We start from the raw sequence: 14,986 nt of genomic DNA on the forward strand, positions 1-14,986 counted from the left end.
CATGTGTGTGTGTTGTTGTTGTTGTTGTTGTGATGGTGGTGGCAGCGATTGTGGCGGAGGCGGCGGCAGCGGTGGAGGAGGAGGCAGCGGCAGCAGTGGCTGGAGGCAGCGATTGTGGCGGAGGCGGCGGCAGCGGTGGAGGAGGAGGCAGTGGCTGGATTCCAGTAAATAGACCAACGAGATGTCCACGAGATGTTGGAGATCCACAGCGAAAAGCTCTCCCGTGAAGAGGAATGTGCGCATGTATAGGAGGAAGGCAAGGAAGAGCCTGTGTTGATGCTGGTTAGGGCAATGCTGCAGGATATTATCAATGAGTTTGAACAACTGATAAGCCTAATTTGGGAGAGGGACCCAAACCCGGCTCACAGCGATCTGTCTGTGTCCTTTGCAGACAAGGCTGCCGCCTGCTACAGGAAGCTCCTGGGAGAGAAAAGGAGGGCTGCCAAGCAGGCCGGCATTACCCCCTGCTTTAAACCAAGGCCCTTAACGAGCAGCACGGACAAGCTGCGGTCTTTTGCCAGTCTATCACCTGCACGTTAATCTCCCACAATGATCACCCAAGACTTGCCAGATTCAACTCCTTCTGGCTCTCCACATTGCTCTCCCTTGCCTGAGGATTATGTTTCTGAGGAAGATCAGTGAGTGTCCCCCACCCCTAGCATCCAGTGGAGTGGTGGGGGGGATGACTCAACCAGGACCCAACACCATTTAAAGTACCCTGCCCCTGCGTGGGAAAGGAGGTCCAGATGATGATGATGATGATACACTTGTTTTGGGACTTTACTGTCTTAAATCTACTCCAACTCCCTTATGATTCTTTCAGTCATACCCACAGGTGATACACCAAAGGAAAGTAGTTAGACTGGATAATAGGTGAGGTCTAAGAACCAATCTAGGGGGTAGGATTTTATTTTTTAATAAGCCTCACTCTCATCTTAACTGTCAGGACCAACTTGCCTAGCCCCAGGCTCCTACACTCCCCATGGGGCAACATAGGATTGGATGATGGATGGTTGGATGGACTTAAATTTATTTTATCTCAATACCTGGTGGGTGCACCCTGGTCTCAAACATAACCCCACTGAACCTGTGTTACAAATGTGCCAGTATTCACTATACAGTGCACTTTCACACAATGCGAGTTTATGGGCGGCAGAAACGCTCACATTCTACAGTTTCACATTGTGTGAACCAATGAATTTATGGGAAAAATGGTATGTGGTGAACAGCCCACCCAGGGCTTGGTCTTCAGGTCCCCTTCCAGCCTACTCTACCTTCTTAATACTTTGTCTAATAGTACTTCTAATTGGACTAACAAATAAAACAACAAATAGAACACCATGTACCTTTACTTAAGTGATGTCTGGGCTTGTTCAGAAAGGATGGGGGTGGGTATTCAAGGTTCGGGGCATCTACTCTTGCCCCACGGGGTGGAGTGCATTGTTGACATTCTCATTGTCACTGCTGGCCATCCGTAGCAACTGACCAAACACCTACCAGCTGATTCACCCAAGCCTACCTCTTTCCCAACTGCCAAGTTTCCTTTCCCTACCTGCTTCAGGAAGAAATCAGTAGGATAGAGGCTGTGGAAGCAATGAAGAAAGTTAAATTGGGGAAAGCCCCATTGATCGAGTGTGTGGTGAAATGCTGAAGCATGGGGGAGAGATAGTAGTAGAATGGACGTGAAAATGTGCAGACTGGCCCGGGAGGAAGGTAGAGTCCCGGAGGATTGGAAGTCAGGTATAATTATTCCCTTGTACAAAGGAAAAGGGGAAAAAGAAGTGTGTGGTAATCATAGGGGAATTTGTCTTCTTAGTATAATAGGAAAAGTGTATGGCAGGATACTTATTGACAGAGTTAGAGAAAGAACAAAGGAATTAGTTGGAGAAGACAGGGAGGCTTTAGGAAGGGAAGAGGTTGTGTAGATCAGATATTCATTCTTAGATCTTTAGTGGAAAAGTTTCTAGAGAAGGGAAAGAAGGTATATGAGGCTTTCATGGATTTGGAGAAAGCATATGACAGGGTGGACAGACAAGGATTGTGGGAAGTATTAAGAATATATGGAGTAGATGGGAAGTTGTTGAATGCTGTGCAGAGTATGTATGATGGTGCTAAGGCTGAAGTGCGTGTGGATGGTGAACAAAGTGAATTTTTCTCTTTGAAGGTTGGGTTGAAACAGGGATGTGTCATGTCTCCATGGTTGTTCAATCTGAACATGGATGGGGTAATAAAAGAGGTACAAGGTAGGGTAGTGGATGTTGGAGTGGCCCTGGTGAGAGAGGATAGTGTTTGGAAACTCCCTGTACTGTTGTTTTGCAGATGATACTGTGTTGTTGAGTGAAGACGAAGGGGAGCTGCAATGCTTGGTGGATGAGTTTGGGAGAGTGTGTAAGAAACGGAATCTAAAGGTGAATGTAGGGAAGAGTAAAGTGATGGTCTTTGAGAGAGGTGAAGTCAGTGAATGTACAGCGAGGTTGGATGGGGAGGAATTGGAAAATGTGAGTACATTTAGGTACTTGGGTAGTGTGATGAGTAAGGATGGAGGTTTGGAGGGTGAAGTGCTTGAAAGGGTACAGCAGGGAAGAAAGGTTGCTGGTTCCTTGAAAGCAGTGATAAGAAGCAGGGAAGTGAGCATGGAAGTGAAAAAGTTACTACATGACAGTATTGTCATACCAACTGTAACGTATGGAAGTGAAGCTTGGACGTTGCTGGAAGGACACAAGTCAAGAGTGAGAGCAGTGGAAATGAGTTATTTAAGAGGAGCCTACGGAGTCTCATGGAGAGACAGGCTGACAAATGAGGATATAAAGGAGCGTTGTGGTGTCAATGCGAATGTGATAGGAAGCGTTAGGAGGAATACACTGAGGTGGTTTGGCAATGTGGAGAGGATGGAGGGTGAAAGACTGACGAAGAGAGTGTATGTGAGTGAGGTGGAGGGGGGAAGAGGGAGGGGGAGGCCGAGGATGAGATGGAGGGATGGAGTGGAGAGGTATATGAGAGAGGGGGGGGGGTGTTGGGAGCGGGGCAGTGAAATGGAGGGGGACAGGGCGACGTGGAGACGATTTGTTTGTGGCCACCCCGAACAGGATTGAGGCGTATGGCAATAGATAGATAGACTCTTCAACTCCAATGTGATCCTCTTGCTCTTAGAATTCTTTGCTGGGGCCATGATGAACAGGTGGGTACTGCTACAATGCTAAAACGGATCACAGGATGCGAGGTACAACACATGTTCTCGCGGCAATATGGAAGAGAAATGTCTGTTTACCCTGGAAAGTCAGTAAGAGGCATGAAGATTGCTGGCCAGCTGCCAGCCATTTTGAATCTGGCTTGTTGCTAGCCACCTGCCTCACACTGTCAATATCTGGTGGGTGCACCTCGGTCTCAAACATAACCCCACTGAACCCGTGTTACAAATGTGCCAGTATTCACTATACAGTGCACCCTCACACAATGCGAGTTTATGGGCGGCAGAAACCCGACACTCGAAGTAATGACGGGAAGTCTATTTTTCCTTGGAATCATACAGCCGATTTGCATGGTGGGAAGTTCGATTCACAGATTTTGCATTGATAAAAATAAGCATTTTCTGGGTTGACCTTGCATTGTAGGTGATTCGCACCGTGTGAGTTCACATTGTGTGAGGGTGCACTGTACTGTTATCCAGTCCACTTTCCATATTGTTAAGAAAGAAGTGTAAATGTCGCGGGTAGGGTTGCAAGAGGCAGACCAAAAAAAGACCCAGGACAAGGTCACAGAGTGTGACCTCAGCAATAAGGGACTATGAAGGGAGGTTGCAAGAGATCAAGAAACGTCGACAGCTGCCATTAGGTGACCAAGGCCAATGCATAAGAGCATGTTGGAGCCTTTGTAAACAATACAGACCCCACTGGATAACAGAGTTGAGGTCTATTATCATTCTTAATACATTTTCCACTTACCATATATTGGTTTGTTTTGGTCACCTGTTTTGTAATACTTAAGTGGTAGGTGGGGGGATTCACAATCCACTCACTCGATGTACTGCTGCTTTGGGTGTCTGCCCTTTCCTCTTTTCCTTCCTTCCTCTTCTGTCGCTCTGTCCTTCATTCTTTCCTCTTCCTTCTGCCTACGGGTGACTTTACACTCCCTCTTCTGTCTTACTTTCCTTCACCCTTTCCTCTTCCTTCTGCCTAAGGGTGACTCTACACTGAGTGACAAGCCAAGTAGTTTTCTATATACCATGAACTTACTATGCTAGGTGGTAACCATATAACGAAATTATGGTGCCTGATGGTTTAGTGGGTAGCTAAGGTGCTCAAATCGGATTAAGCCTGTGTAGGTTTATATCCAAGGGATGGTTGGGGTTTATTGTTCATGTAGTGCCACCCAGGGATGAGTGAGGTTGGTCACTCTCATCTTAAATGTCAGAACCAACTTGCCTTGCCCCGGGCTCCTATGTTCCTCATGGGGCAACATAGGACTGGACATCTCACTCTCAGTTAGTTTCTTTGCTTTATACACCTTGTCCTGCAGTTTGCCTTTTGATTTGGTTTCTCTATAATTTTTCTTCCAAGAATCTTTCCTGTTATGATCAACAGCCTTATCCAATGATAATGCTTGCTCTTACACTGATCACCTTTACTTCTGTGGAAAAGCACAACAATAACCTCCTTCCACTCTAATGCTACAGCTGCATTCATCCAAGCTTTTTGGCATCTCTTACATTTTACCATCTCTGCATTATTAACATCCGTTGTCTTCCTATTTTTCAACTGCGTAACAGCATTCTTCACTTCTCAGGTACCACATTCCTACTCTATGCATTACCAGTACCTGCTATTTTTATCACTCCGTAATCTGCTTTTATTTCTGTTCATCACCCTTAAAAACATTCTTTCCATTAGCTCCTTATATTGCTACCACTTATAAGTACTCATTCACTCTCATCCCACACATTTTTCCATTAAGACCCCTACATTTCTGCATCTCTTTCCAAAATTTGTTTCCTGTATTTAAGAGTAGTTCACATTTACTTTTCAACCTAATGATCATTTACATTTTTCTTATCTTCATTAGAACTTTGACATGTTCACTACTGTCAATATACTCCCACCTTCACTGATTATAATTCCTTCTTTCCTGTCATCCAACCTTGATCAACAATGTAATGTACATAAGCTTATTTAAGTTTGGAGGGTTTATTAAAATGAATGGGTACTAACAGGTTTTAGAGGTAAACCCACAAAAAATTATTCCAAAATATTACACTTTTCTATGTTTGCCCTCATTTTTTCATATTTTTTCCATCCTTCCCCACTTTTTATTACTCTTTTTTCCACTTCATGTGGCTCTACACTGAGTGACAAGCCTCATGGCTTCCTGTAACCCAAGAAATCATTTACACTGCTAGGTGGTAACAATATAACCAAGTAACTAGGTAATATGGATCCTGCTAATGTGCCTCTGTTAACTGGGTGGAGAGACAAATGCAGCATCCATCCAAAAACCAGACCTCCACACTCTTCCCTGCCCCTTGCTCTGATAAGGCACTTTCTGCTGCAAGGGAACATCAGTTCACTACACAGGATGGTCATACAGGGGTGACTGTTTGCTTGTGGTTGATAGGTCCAGTCAGACAGACAGACCAGGGTAATTCGACAACAACACTCATGATAACTAGGAAAACCAGCTGCCTCATACATGTGCGCAACAAGAGACTGAGTTATTGATGTCCTACTGTTTACTGTTTTCAATAAAAAGGTACAAGCCTAACCATGGATAACAGAGATGTACTGCTTGAAAGCCTACCAGTACAGTATTCCACGTGATAGTGTTATCAGGTAAATTTTAGCAAACCAGTAAATGAAAGTGAAAAAAATTCTGAAGTTGGCAGTACTTCATATGCTGTCTCACAAGAAGCTGGCATGAGAGACCATTTTTATTCACATTTTTCAGCAGTAGGCCTATTTATTATTGTTGCACTGGTAGTACTATAGACTTTCACAAGTCTTAGTATTGTTGCATAGGTAGTACTTCAGACATTCACAAGTCTTCCTACAAAGGCAAGACAACATTCCATCTGTTGTTCCTATGGTGTTAAATATTACTAACAGACTGTAAACTAACCTGGGCTATTGGAGCCAAGCTGCTGCACAGCACTGTGGAAGACCTTCCTCACTACTGCCACATTTACCTCAGTCTCTGACAGCTCCAGCTCCACCATCTGGGCATGAAGTCGACCACTGAAGGGGGGATACCAACTCATCTTCTTATACACTTCACGTGCTCTCTTGATGCCTGTTAACATAGAAAGAGATTATTTTACGTATGCCTTGTTTCCTCCTAACACCTTCCAAACAGATGGTAAGCATTCACAAATACTGTACATATTATACAATGCTGCAGTTCTGAATCACACATTTCTTGCACTGAACAAAAGCTCAAGAGATATTAAATGACAGTAACACCTATATTAATGAGATGTACAAGGCAACTCTTCCCTCACCTTTCTGTACAGCAACTTTCTTGAGGTAAAGTGTCCTGATGCCAAGGGCTACAACAGGATCGCTGTGATTGGCAGCTTGCTCTAGAACCCTCAACTTCACACCCTCATCTTTTAATTGCCGGACAACCTCAAGCCAAGCTTCCAAGCCACATTCTCCACTCAGAGTATGGCCTATCTTATCAAATTCTGCAGACAAAAAGCTTTATGTACAACACATCAAAAGGCACTGGATGCAGACTGGGCTAAAGAGACTACAGTAAATTCATTGGTAATGTCTGGATGAGATGAAAGATAAAGTAAAACAATACAGTACTGTAGTGTGCAATTAGCAGAAAATCAGAGCCATCATCATCATCATCATCATCAAAGAAGGGATTAGACCAGACTGCCATAACCAGACCTGCTGGAAACAGCCTACAGGACCAGAGCTGGTTCAAAAATGGACTGCTAAGCTAACTTCAAACTCTTCCATTAAGTTTCAAAGTCTGGCTTTCCTTAACAGACTTACCAACCACAATTCATGCCTTCCATATATCTGCATGTGGCTCTTCATTCAACCCCTTCCCCAGTGGTCTGGTGGACTCAGAACATGCTATGCCTTATCCACAATAAAGTTCAAGTGCCGGAGGTGACTGAAGCTTCTCTGTCATGTACAATACTACCAAGAGTATAGATCGGCTCTAACTATCTATCTATTGCCAGACACCTTAATCCCACAAGGGGTGGCCACAAACAAATCGCCTCCATATTGCCCTGTCCCCCGCCAATTCACTGCCCTGCTCCCAGTTCACACACACCCTCTCTCATATACCTCTCTACTTCATCCCTCCACCTCATCCTTGGCCTGCCCCTACCTCTCCTCCCCTCCACCTCACTCACATACACTCTCCTCGTCAGTCTCTCGATCTCCATCCTCTCCACATAGCCAAACTACCTCAGTGTGTTTCTCCTAACACTTCCTATCACATCACATCCACATCACAATGGTCCTTCACTTCCTCATTTGTCAGTCTGTCTCTCCACGTGCTCCTCTCGAATAACTCATTTCCAGTGCTCTCACTCTAGACTTGTGTCCCTCCAACAAGGTCCAAGCTTCACTTCCATACATTGATATCACGATATTGTCGTGCAATAACTTTTTCACTTCCATGCTCACTTCTGTGTTTCTTATCACTGCTTTCAATGACCCAGCAACCTTTCTTCCTTGTTGCACACTTTCAAGCACTTCGCCCTCTAAACTTCCATCCTTACTCATCACACTGCCTAAGTACTTAAATGCACTCACATTTTCCATTTCCTCCTCAGTCTCCAACCCTTAAATGTTCTGGGCGATGGTAGTCTAACCTAGGGTCCTTACACTTTGCAGAGGGGAAAACTGGGACTTCCTGTTACCAAATACAGAAGAGTTCCTTTTTAGTTCTCCCCCCCCCCCTCCTCCTATCAGACAATTTTATTCAACATAGGCTTTTCATACTGGAGGGGTTTATATAATTGTTACATCTAATCCCCTGGTTTAAAAGATCTATCCAAACCTGCATTCAATTATTAGATAATGGCAAGAAGAAAATGAAACAGGTTGTGTACGATTACATATGGTATTGAAAGTGTAACAGAGATGATTATATCAAAGGGATGGTGGAAGAACAAGTGGGCATAGCTATGAACATGAGCTGCCAGGATGCTTGGGTGGCTTAAGAAAATGTAGTTTTCTAAGCGGAATAGTAGCTAAATGGAACAGATTACATAAAGCTCTGGAAAGTGCGAACAATATCCATAGTTTCAAGGAAAAGTTGGATAGTTGTAATGCTGGAGACATGACAATCCAAGTACAGTACAATAAGCCCTCGATTATTCGACATAATACAGCCAAAGGCATATCCGGGTAGTGGTTCTGTCTGGATAGTGGACTTCTCCCCTGGCCCCCATTCATACATAACCTAACTTTGAAAGCCAGGGTAAAAGGCCACTACAGTACATCGTTCAACACTTGTTCCTCTTGTTTAATGTTATTATATCTGGTCAAGCAGACCTATAAACCACAGCCAAGCAATTACCATGGTCAAGCAGACCCATCAACCACAGGCAAGCAATCACCACTGCAGGGCTATACCCTGCAGTGACATGAAAAAACAGGCTACAAAAGTAAAATGAAGTGGACACACAAAACAGTAAAATGGAATAAAATCATGGTAAAATAGAATAAAATCATGGTACAGATCAGTAAGCTAGAATAAAATCAATGTCAACATTCACAATTCGACCATCTCACATCAATCTTACACAGAATCTCCCCCTTCTTAAGAGTCAGCACTACCCTCTTCCTTTTCCCTGGTAAAGTGGCCATCATCACACACCCCTGAAAGAGGCATGCAAGGAGTAACAAGGCCTGAAGCAGGTAGGGAACCACCACAAAAGCTACCACGTGTGCCATCATAACAACGGTCCAGGAAGAGCTTCTTACCACACAAGCAACATGCATGACCTGAAAGTGAGCAATGGGGGGTGTCTGGCAGATATAAGGTAAACAAACCAGCCCAACACGGCAGCACCACCGGGCTATTTTTGCCCGTCCTGACAGAAATTTTCGCGCAACCATACACTCAAACCTCGATTTAAGGGACCTCCATTTAAGGGATTTCGGATTTAAGGGACTCCATATGCTACCTGACAAATGGACAAGACCATTCAAAAATGATATGTAACGTCTAGGTTATACACATTAATATGTTTCTTTATAAAGTACCCGTAAACGTGGAATGTGAGAGGAGTGAATGATGAAGTGAAAGAGAGAGAGATTGTCCAGGTGCTTGAGGATGCAAAAGTGGATATATGTGGACTGACTGAAACTAAATGGAAAGGTGAAAGGATGAGAGAATGGGAATACGGTGTAGGTATATGTGCGGGAGTCAGTGAGAATGACAGGGCAAGAGAGGGAGTATGTCTGATGATAAGCAAGAAGTGGAAGGAGAATATAATAGAGTATGGAACAGTGGGTGCAAGGATTGTATGGGTGAGGATGAAAGTAGGTATACAAGCATGGGCGATTGTATGTGTGTATGCTCCAACAGAGGATCGAGTGGCAAGAGTGAAAGATGAGTTTTGGGCGAGAGTAGAAGCATGTATGGACAAGTTTGAGAGGAGCGAGAGAGTGCTGTTGATTGGAGACATGAATGGCAAAGTTGGGAATGTACGAGTGGATGGAGTGGTTGGTCAGTGGGGTGTGCCAGCTGAAGTAGATGGGAATGGTAGTGCTTTGGTGGACATCTGTGCTGGTAAGGGGTTGGCAATAGCCAACACCTACTTTCGTCATAAGATGATCCACCGGTATACATGGAGAGGAATGAGGAGGATGGATAGTGAACTTGTTGAACGAAAGGCAATGATAGAGTACGTGTGTGTGGATGAGCGAATGAGAAGACAAGTGTTGGATGCAAGGGTGTGGAGAGGGTGGGGGAATGGAGTCTCGGACCATCACTTAGTGATGGCCAAGGTAGAGCTGCAAAGAAAGTGGTTGAGGAGGCGAAGGGGAAGACAGGAGGAAGCAGCTCCTGTGAGAAGAGTGGAGAAATTGCAAGATAGTGAGAAGAGGACAGAGTATAAGAGCTTAGTGGAAGAAAGATTGGGAAGTATGAGCTAGAGAAGATGGAAGGGGTGGAAGACGTATATGAGATATTCACGGAAGAGATAAGCGCAGCGTGTGAGGCGGTTTGTGGAGTGAGGAGGAGATGCAAGGGTGTGCAAGGGACAGCATGGTGGAATGATGAGGTGAAACGAGCTGTGGAACAAAAGAAGGCATATGGTGAATGGTTGGCGAGTAGAGGTAGGGGAGAAGATGAGAGAGAGAAGAGACAGGTATATGTGAGCAGGAGAAGGGAGGTTAAGAGACTGGCGAAGGAAAGTAAGAAGAAAGTGGATGAAGAGTTTGGGAGGAATATGAGTGTGAAATGGAGGGAGAGTAAGAAATTGTTTTGGAAGGAGGTAAAGAAAGTAAGGCAGTGTGAAAGGGGAAATAGTAGGGAAGTGAAAGATAGGAATAATAGATTGTTGGTGGAGAAGAGAGAGAAATTGAGGAGATGGAAGGAGCACTTTGAGGATTTGTTGAATGTAGAGAGTGAGAGCAGTGTGAGTATAAGTGGTTGGGGAATGGCTGGGAGAAGAAGAGATGAGAGGAGGGAGGAAGAGATCAGTAGGTCGGAAGTAGTGGAAGCGATGAAGAAGATTAAGCTGGGAAAGGCCCCAGGAATTGATGGAGTGTGTGGTGAAATGCTTAGGTATGGGGTTGAGATTGTTGTGGAGTGGATATGGAAGTTGTGTAGATTGGCTTGGGAAGAGGGAAGGGTTCCAGAGGACTGGAAATCAGGTATAATTGTTCCTCTGTACAAAGGAAAAGGGGAGAGAGAAGTATGTGGTAACCATAGGGGTATTTGCCTTCTTAGTGTGACTGGTAAAATATATGGTAGAATACTCATTGATAGGGTTAGGCATATGACAGAGGAGCTAGTTGGAGAAGAACAAGGGGGATTTAGGAAGGGAAAAGGGTGTGTAGATCAGATATTTGTTCTAAGATGTTTAGTGGAGAAGTATCTAGAGAAGGGAAGGAAAGTGTACGCTGCCTTCATGGACTTGGAGAAAGCTTATGACAGAATAGATAGGAAAGGTATGTGGAAGGTATTAAGAATATATAGAGTGGAGGGGAAATTGTTGAGTGCTGTGAAGAGTATGTACGAGGGAGCTAGGGCTACGGTGCGAGTGGATGGTGAGCTGAGTGAGTTCTTTGATCTCAATGTGGGACTGAAACAGGGGTGTGTAATGTCTCCATGGCTGTTTAATATATATATATATATGGATGGGGTTGTAAAGGAGGTACAAGGTAGGGCAGTAGATGTGGGGGTGGCCCTAATGAATGAGGGTGAGATTTGGAAGCTTCCGGTGTTGCTGTTTGCTGATGATACAGTATTGTTGAGTGAAGATGAATGGGAGTTGCAAGGTTTGGTGAATGAATTTGGGACAGTGTGTAGGAGGAGGAAGCTGAAAGTTAATGTAAACAAAAGTACAGTTATGGTGTTTGAGAGGAATGAAGTCACAGAGTGTGCAGTGAGGTTGGATGGTGAGGATATGGAGAATGTGAGTGCATTCAAGTACTTGGGTAGTGTGATGAGTAAGGATGGAACTTTGGGGGATGAAGTACGTGAAAGGGTACAGCAGGGAAGGAAGGTTGTTGGCACACTGAAAGCAGCGATGAGAAATAGGGAGGTGAGTATGGAAGTTAAGAAGTCACTGCATGATGGTATTGTGATCCCTACCATGACGTATGGAAGCGAGGCGTGGACCTTGCAAGAGGGGAACAAGTCAAGAGTGAGAGCAGTGGAAATGAGTTACTTGAGAGGAGCATGTGGAGTGACGTGGAGGGACAGGTTGACGAATGAAGAAGTGAAGGAACGTTGTGGGGTAGATGTGGATGTGGTTGAAAAGATTAGGAGAAATACACTGAGGTGGTTTGGACATGTGGAGAGGATGGAGAATGAAAGACTGACTAAGAGGGTGTATGTAGGTGAGGTGGAGGGAGGGAGAGGGAGGGGTAGACCGAGGATGAGGTGGAGGGATGGAGTTGAGAGGTATATGAGGGAGGGGGGGGTGAGCTGGGGGGAGGGGAGTCAAATGGTGGGTGACAGAGCGACTTGGAGGCGTTTTGTCTGCGGCCACCCTTTGCGGGATTAGGGCGTCGGGCTATAGATAGATAGATAGATTTATAAAGTACCCGTAAAATAATATTCATAATCATATAAATAAGTAAGATAAGTGAAACAATCATTGCATTTTATAATAAGATTGCCTTTATATGTGGTAAAACAACGGACATTTTCAAGTAAGGGACATTTTCAAGTAAGGGACAAGTTGATTCCCCATTTAGTCCCTTAAATCAAGGTTTGAGTGTAATTTCGAAACAGATGGAAGCATTTTGTCCAGGTAATGGGAAAAAATGTACGAACAATGGTTCGGAACAGCCAGATCACAGCGTCCGAGCAATGGATGGTACGAGTAATGGCCATCCAAATAATCAAGGGATTACTGTACTCAAATCCTGAAAAATACAAATACAGTAGGTGAATAAAAATATGTGAATACACTCACAACACATGAACATCTGCTCTGCTTAGATCTGCACCTACACACCTTGTTTATACATCAGAACTCATCTAACTTAGAGTACCGGGGGAAAGGGAGGCTATGCAAGTTATTATTAAAAAAAAAAAAAAAAAAAAAAAAAAAAAAAAAAAAACTTAAATTGCAATTCAAAATGTTGGTAAGTGGGGACGCTCACCATCGACTCATTCAATGTAGTGTTGCTCTTGGGTGGCTGCTCTGTCCTCTCTTTCTTCCTTCCTTCCTATTATGTCCTTCTTTTCTTCTTTATTTCCTCTTCCTTCTGTCTATGGGTCATTCTACACTGAGTGACAAGCCAAATGGTTTCCTGTACAATGGGAAACCATATAACCAAACTATGGAACCTACTGGTTTAGTGGGGAATTACAGCACTCCAACTAGATTGTGCCTGTGTCAGTTTATATCCAAGGGATGGTTGGGGTTTATTGCTCACGTACTGCCACTCAGGGATGAGTGAGGCTGGTCACTCTCATCTTAAACGTCTGGACCAACTTGCCTAGCCCCGAGCTCCTATGCTCCTCATGGGGCAACACAGGATTAGATGATGTTTATGCATGTATATGTATGTATGTCTTTTCCTAATTCTAAATAGCTAACCAGCATTAGGCTTGAAACCCTCATATTTCTTTTGTCTAGCTTTGGATGGATTTTCAGTTTTCTTAGATAGACTAATACTTTTGTTTATGACTGGAGGCAGGCTTAGGCCTAGGGCCAAAAGTATGTTTGGTTGACATTTTCTATTTCTCTCTCTCTCTCTCACAACAATATGATAACATGTGTAACCACACACTGTGAAATCTCAGGGCTGTACATAAGTTCTGAAAAAAATTTATGTAAACGACAATTCACAGTACTCCATAAGAATGCCAAAAAGAAAGGCAAAAATTTAAATTTAACAGTATATCTTTCATGCTATGGGAATTATATAACAAAGATAATCAGGAAATCATCCAGAGGTAGCTTCAATATACAGTACACCCTCGATATTTCAAACTATTTTTTTTTTTCCCCCCCGACTCTGGGCATAGGCTTCACAGCCTGCTATCAAGGCCCAGCAGTCCTCCTACATACCATACACCTCCTACATACCATACACCTCCTACATACCATACACCTCTACATGTCCCAGACCCTTGACATTAAAACTGATATTTCATTAATGCCGAACACCATGCTGTTTGGTAATTTCCCACACGTCATGGCTTTTATCCGACAAAGATCACTAAATACAGAACGACATTCAGCCATACAGCTGTACACAGTAACATACAGCTAGGTCTAAATGGCTCTTTATCTCAATAAATTTTCTATTTATGGCTCCTCTCACGATGCTTGTCACCAAGAGACTGATGCGTAATTCTACTGTATGCAGAGTGTGTGTGTGTGTGTGTGTGTGTGTGTGTGTGTGTGTGTGTGTGTGTGTGTGTGTGTGTGTGTGTGTGTGTGTGTGTGTGTGTGTGCATGTAGGGACCCTATGCTAGTCAGTGTTTACCACAAGTCCATTCTTTTCCCAAATGAAAATTCGTTAAATGAACATAACGTTCGGCAAAAAGTGGTCATTGAAACTGAAATTCGTTAAATGGGTGTTCTGTATATCGAAGGTTTACTGTAACAGGACATTCTTATACAAAAGGGGTTATTATGGCTTCAATCACCTTTCAACAGAACTTCATCTGATGGTGCTGCACTTAAGATGAACCTGATACGTGCCAGCTGCAAGGGCATGACTTTCGGGTGCTGACGCAGGCCCTTCCCCAAAACAACTCGCAGCTTCTTTCTTGGGGCAGACTGCTCTTTTAACACCAAAAACTGAAAAGATGAACAATTTTGGTCATACAATTCCAAGAACAAAATAAATGTCATGTATACACTGGCTTTGTGTTAATTAAAGGTAGAGAGTGAAAGACTGACTAAAAGGGTGTATGTGGGTGAGGTGGAGGGAGGGAGAGGGAGGGGTAGATCGAGGATGAGGTGGAGGGATGGAGTTGAGAGGTATATGAGGGAGGGGGGGGTGAGCTGGGGGGAGGGGAGTCAAATGGTGGGTGACAGAGTGACTTGGAGGCATTTTGTCTGCGGCCACCCTTTGCGGGATTAGGGCGTCGGGCTATAGATAGATAGATAGATAGATTCACTTTACAACAAACAGCCTTCAGGAAATATCCATAATACTCAGTGGAAAGATGGTAAAGGTCACAAAAATCTGAAGCCAAATTCTCATGCACATTATAATCTTGGACATAGTGTCTGATCTTGTTGCACAAATACCAGTAATATTAATCACATTCAATACTTATACTTTGTTCTTACTCCTTCAGTTATGCATGTACTGTAATA

At 43.8% G+C, this 14,986-nt stretch overlaps 1 protein-coding gene across 1 annotated transcript in view; it reads right to left on the bottom strand.

Annotated features, from left to right (window-relative positions):
* The window catches only part of LOC145400191 (uncharacterized), a 170,019-nt gene that overhangs the window by 71,062 nt on the left and 83,971 nt on the right, over positions 1–14,986 (bottom strand). Inside the window, exons 9-11 of the mRNA XM_080272705.1 lie at positions 14,308–14,461; positions 6,488–6,673; positions 6,109–6,279 (exon numbers count right to left, since the gene is read on the bottom strand). Of these exons, the coding sequence (XP_080128831.1) occupies positions 6,109–6,279; positions 6,488–6,673; positions 14,308–14,461 (511 nt within the window). The remainder of the gene's footprint in view (positions 1–6,108; positions 6,280–6,487; positions 6,674–14,307; positions 14,462–14,986) is intronic.

Source organism: Coenobita brevimanus, chromosome 51, assembly GCF_032717465.1.
Source record: "Coenobita brevimanus isolate Jiangsu-jjx chromosome 51, ASM3271746v2, whole genome shotgun sequence".
Classification (NCBI taxonomy): Eukaryota; Metazoa; Arthropoda; class Malacostraca; order Decapoda; family Coenobitidae; genus Coenobita; species Coenobita brevimanus.